The sequence below is a fragment of the Haplochromis burtoni genome, unplaced genomic scaffold (assembly GCF_018398535.1).
Source record: "Haplochromis burtoni strain Fernald_Lab_line unplaced genomic scaffold, NCSU_Asbu1 Contig_509, whole genome shotgun sequence".
NCBI lineage: Eukaryota > Metazoa > Chordata > Actinopteri > Cichliformes > Cichlidae > Haplochromis > Haplochromis burtoni.
In genome coordinates this window covers 390,588-396,441 of record NW_024582870.1, presented here as the reverse complement: position 1 = coordinate 396,441, position 5,854 = coordinate 390,588, and the positions used below count along the sequence as shown (strand labels likewise).

Here is a 5,854-nt window from a genome sequence, read left to right as displayed (position 1 = left end):
CTCATCTCTGTGCTTGTCCTGCTAGACCTCAGTGTAGCATGACACTGTGAGGAACCTTGGAGTCATTTTTGACCAGGACATGTCCTTCAATGCACATATTAAACAAATATGTAAGACTGCTTTCTTCCATTTGTGCAACATCTCTAAAATTAGAAATATCTTGTCTCAGAGTGACGCTGAAAAACTAGTTCATGCATTTATTACTTCCAGGCTGGACGACTGTAATTCATTATTATCAGGATGTCCAAAAAACTCACTGAAAAGCCTTCAGCTGATCCAAAATGCTGCAGCAAGAGTCCTGACAGGGACTAGAAAGAGAGCAGATTTCTCCTGTTTTGGCTTCCTGTTAAATCCAGAATTCAAAATCCTGCTCCTCACATACAAGGTCTTAAATAATCAGGCCCCATCTCATCTTAATGACCTTGTAGTACCATATCACCCTATTAGAGCACTTTGCTCTCACACTGCAGGCCTACTTGTTGTTCCTAGAGTTATGAACCCGTGACAGAGTCCAGGTTTGGGTTTTTTCTTTTTTGTTTGTTTGGTTTTTGTTTTTGCAGCAGTCGCAGTTAAACAGACAGATGTTTGAAAAGTCATCTTGTGAAATATTGTATCTTGCTGGCACTCTGAAAAGAAGTAGAGTGAAATACGCACATCTTAGCATGATCATTTCCTATGTTGAACTATAACCTTCAGATTTTGACTTACACGGTTTTTGCTTGTATTTCCAAGTTGAAGTGTTTTCTTTAGTTAAAGAAAAGGTCATAGATTAGTTTTTTAAAAATGAAAAATAATATTTAATGAACGAAATGAAGAAGAAGTTATACATTGGGAAGGTTTTACCTAAAAACCATTTAATCTCTGTCTGTGTTTAGTACTTATGTTAGACCTCTAACTGTTATCTAATGTCAACAAGTGAGAATAGTTCAGTGTGAGTGTTGGGTACTGTTTTAATCAGTTACTTTAAAAAAGAAATCTTTTTTGTCAGTGTAAGGTCAATGACATATGGGGATATTAATTGTTAGTATTTAATTAATATAAAACATTTAACCTCCAAATCCCCACACACTGACTTCTGAGAAAAGTTGAAAATATATTTAATCAGACATTCGGGTTATTTCAGTATCTTCATTCTGCCCGGGTCACTTACAAGCACACAGCTGGAGGCACTGACTGATAAGACCATAAATCATGTTGACAGTGGATCATTTGGCCATAGGGAATAGATTAACTCTCAGGTGCAGTTTTCACCCTCGTGAAGTTCATTTAGTGATATACAGAAAGCACTAATGAGCCAGACCATGTTTTTGCATATATTAGGTGATATTAGTACCTCTGGGAGTTTACTGAAGCCCACTGTACAAGCTGTTAGCACAGGATGGATGAGACAAAGTAGCATGCGTGGTCTTTGACGGCTGTCTGAAATGACAGAAGGTGTCTGATGGGAACAGGAGGAGATTATTCAATTTGAATATCTAGTTTCTTTAATCATCTCTTTGCAAGAGCCTGATATTATTTCCTGTTTGCTTCTCTGTCCCAGCTGAATTCCCCGGGCCTGCTGACTATGCCCCAAAGCTCCACCTCCAGTGAGGATGAGATGGCCCAGAGCTTTTCCGACTACTCTGATGATTGTGCCTCTGAGAGCTCCCGCGAAGAAACCATCTATGAGACTATAAGGGCCACTGCAGAGCCATCGCAGAACCGCATGGACGACATTCACACGAACTCACTGGTTATCCGTCTCTTGATCCCTGACTTGCAGCAGACAGTGAGTATCTGTGAAGGATGAGAACAGAGCTTTTGAGAGTGCTGATGTTAACCTCGTAGCATCCACCAGCTCACCCGCATCTAGGGTAGGGTTAGGCAAACATCCACCTCTTTTTTTGTTAAAATTTTCATCTTTTTGGGACGCCAGAGCGCAAAGCTTTTAACAGAACAATATTAATGTTAACATTAACGTATGAGATTTCATCAGTAAGGGAAACGACCTCGACCCTAACCCTAGATGGGATGCCAGTAACCCGATAAATGTTTCGAATTGATCATGTTTGTGACTGTGTGAAATATTAACGTGACTGATGAACATAAACTTGCGACTTGATATGTACTGGAAATGAATGCTGTGTGTTCTAACACCTTCTAACCTCTTTTGTGATCTAAAAGCTTTTATTGAAAGCTGGCTTGCAGTAAACTCAAACGCAATGATGCCATTAATGTGTGAGACCTGCAGGAAAGGTACAGTCGGTGGCATTTCAGTTGTGGCTTACAAACAGTGTCACCATGCATTAAACAGATAGGAATCTTTATAAAAATTGATAATGCAGGCAGAAAGAAACAGGTGCATTTCCAGATGTTAAAGGTTTTACAGTGATCCAAATGTGCTTCACTGCACTCTGCTCACTCCAACTCCAACAACGAAATCACTGGCATTTCTGAGAGGGTGAATATTCTTTAAGGGTCCTTTCATGTATAAAGTAGTATCCCTATTAGCTCCCCTGGTATATATCATCTGTTGTATATACCTGGAGAGATAAAAGAAATTTGCAGGAAATGTGCAAAGACGTTTGCCAAAACTTGAAAAACACATACACCTGTTAGCACATTCCATCGGTTTGTTGTTTTATCTTATTTTATACTCATTATAAGACTCCTCTAGCATGATAATATAACACATCCTTATCTCTTCCATTTGTGTGAGATTAACCTTTAAGCAAATGGATGTTTTCAGAGGAAGCAAAGGAGTGTAATCTCAGCCTTGGAGGCTTCCTGCTGTTTAAAGTAGGCTTACCAGTAATCTTTCACTCATTTACAGTTTTAAAGCCGGGGACTTAAACGAGCTCTGGCCATCAAGAATCAAAATATGATATTAGTTGGTCTGTGACTGTTGAATGGGAGACGTGTAGCAGGTTGTTATATATAGCTGCATATGTGTAAGAGTGTGTATCAAAAGTTAAGGTGGGTCATGAGGTGGGCGGGGCTATTTGGAAAATCAGTGAAGAAAAGCGTTTACTGGATTAGGTGCTTGGTGAGAGTCACACTACAACATTTAATGACACAGTTTGCCCTTAGAACTCAAATACTGATTATACAATTTAATATTGCCGTGCAGTTTATAATAGAAGATGATGAACCCAGATGTGGGAGCCCAAAGGAGAAAGTAAACGAATGTTAGATTGTCCTTCCATTTCCTATTAATATGTAAATGAATAGCAGGTAGATGAATAGCTGAAAGTAAATTATGCCTAATTAATCTTATTTTTAGGCCCTTATTTCATATTCCACATTAAAGCTGCGAGCAGCAGTGATAGGACCGTGGCATTGCGCCTGCTGCCGTGTACGTGTGCCGGGCTCGACTCACTCGAGATGTTTGTTGCTGTCTTTCAGAAAATTCTAATTTGTCTGTTTCATAAACAAGGCACACTTCCTGTGCCTGCTAGACATTGTACAAGAACACATGTTAAGTTTATGTCACAGTGTTGTACACTGAGTGTGTGACCAGCTGCATCTCTGTGCGGGATGGAAGCGGGATGCAACAGAACTTATTACATATTTAACATATTTTTGATACATTTTCATCCTTTGGTGAGCCAACTCCAAAAATATTTCATTCCTTGTTCACTGAATGACAATAAAATGTCTGTCTGTCAATCTTAAATTTAAAATGTCTCATAATGTTTTTGGCTGTTTCAGCCTCAAACACAGACAAACCTACCACATGGCCTGCCTCATGGTTTCACACACCCACTAATATATATATGAGTGGGTGTATAATATATAAAAATGATAATAATGTTATGATTTTCTAAAATCCTACCCCTCAATTACAACTTCCTTTTTCGTGCCATGCCACTAGATCCGCCATTAAATGAAAAGCCATCATTTTTACACAAAGGCATCATCAAGGCTGGAAGTTTATACAGACCTCTTTCTAAGTGGATGTGGTCAGCCTGTGAGGAATAATACTCAAAGCAAAAACATTTCCTATTCCCACTCGGTGCTGCTCTGGCTTGTTGGGACTTTGATCAAATGTAAAGTTTGGGACAGATTAGAAATGCGTGTTTAAGTTACAGTATTTTTTGTGCTTCATAGCAAAACACTGAGGCCATTTGAAAAAACTGAGTTTACTCAAAGTTGTACCAACTCTTTAAGGCTTTCCTGACCAAATTTCAAATTTCAGATGGTTCTGGTAAATCAAGCAGGACTGATTCACTTAAACCATGCTGTAAATTAAATAATCTGTTAAACTCAGGCACTTTTAAAGATTCTAAAGTAAAAATCTGAATATAATCAGGTTATGTGTTCAGCATGTTACCATGGTGATTTAGCCAGGTCAAAAGAGAGTTACTTTCATGACACAGAAAATTCTCACAACTCGCAAGCCAATAACTGTCACGGTCCAGGGTGTATTATTATTGATCTTTGTTGTTATCTGGCGCTTCACTGCAATTGTGATGGTTTCTCTAGTTCTTAGGTTTTGGTCCCTGTACTCCCGTGTGTAGTTTCAAGTCCGTGTCCTTGAGCCAGTTGTATTTCCTGTTTTACTTAAAAGGTGTCCCAGGTCATGTGTTCTGTTTTGTTTCCCTGTTGTCTTGTATAGTTAGATTGTTACCCTGTGTGTATTTTTAGTGTGTGGTTACCTCTGTTCTTCGTCGGAGCGTCTGCGTGTCATTCTGTGTATCGTCCCCGGTGTTTCTCTGTCCAAGTTTGTCTCCAGGTCTGGAAAAGGCTCTCTGTTTAAAAAAAAACCACTCATCTCTGATAAGAATTACCCAATAGGCAAAGAGAGCTTAGATGGAGTCGGGTAGGAGACTTGCCCAGCTCTAACTGATACTGAGTCCCTATGGGAGACGAACCTGGTCCCTTTGAAGGCATGTTTACCAGGGTGGCCCTGGTGCACCTTCACACCGGTTATCTACGGCTCTCTAAATTGGTGCGCTTGGTAAATAACTGGGTTACATTTAGTGGCCTTGAAAACCAAGTTAACTGTTAATTTTAAGGTTGGCGTAACCTGTAAGAGCCCTTCGAGTGATGTTATAAGAATATGCAGGTTTTATGCTTCACTGTTCAAAAAAGTTAAAAAGGGAATGTCCACAATTTAGACTTTTTGAATACAGGGCGTGTTACTAAAAGCAGTTCAGCAGGAACAACGCAAAAGCCACATCAAATCATAATAATCACACAATCAAATCGGTGGACTTATCTCATTAACCTACTCTGAGATTATGCTGATTTTATTCTGATGTGAGAGACGAGACAGGTTGGACAGAGTGGGCATGCCTTGGCCACGACGTGCCTATCTCTGTGTGGATATAATCCAATAAGATTCCAAGTTCTTGGAAGTTGTAATCCAGTAGGACCAAAACCTCAAAGTGTAAAATTTGTCATCTAATGTTGTCGCTATGACTGTCCAAACAGTCAAATGTGCGTGAAAGACTATCACACAAACGCTTCACAGCAAATGATCAACTCAGTTTAACTTAACTACTGGACCTGACTGACCATCCAGTTAGTCCCAATTCTAAGTTTGTGTGATTGTTTAAGGAAAAAAGTCACCAAGTTATTCTCCTGTTGACCAACGTTCCCTCTAAGCTGCACGCATGCGCAATTGCGCACTGCTGGTCTCTGCGCACAGAAAATCTGCGTTGCGCACAAAAATAAATAAATAAATCTAACCTGAAATACTTTAACAATTCTGTTTTGCAGTGTGAGTCAGTAAGTGACTGGCTGCTCCTGTATGGGATTAGAACGATGCCGCCTTATCCCATAGTCCAGCCAATGATGCGATTCACATTCGTATATACACAGCTAATCAACATCGTTGTCAGGCTATGACAGCGTCCTTATGTGCCGACAC

General features: G+C 39.7%; 1 protein-coding gene across 6 annotated transcripts in view; it reads left to right on the top strand.

The window, feature by feature from the left end:
- Window positions 1-453: 453 nt before the first annotated feature.
- LOC102298838 (SH3 and multiple ankyrin repeat domains protein 2) overlaps window positions 454-5,854 on the top strand; it is a 200,258-nt gene continuing 194,857 nt past the window's right edge. For all 6 annotated transcript variants that reach the window (XM_042213994.1, XM_042213992.1, XM_042213990.1 and 3 more), the window contains exon 1: window positions 454-1,768. In XM_042213994.1, coding sequence (XP_042069928.1) covers window positions 1,565-1,768 — 204 coding nt within the window. In that variant the 5' untranslated portion in view covers window positions 454-1,564. The remainder of the gene's footprint in view (window positions 1,769-5,854) is intronic.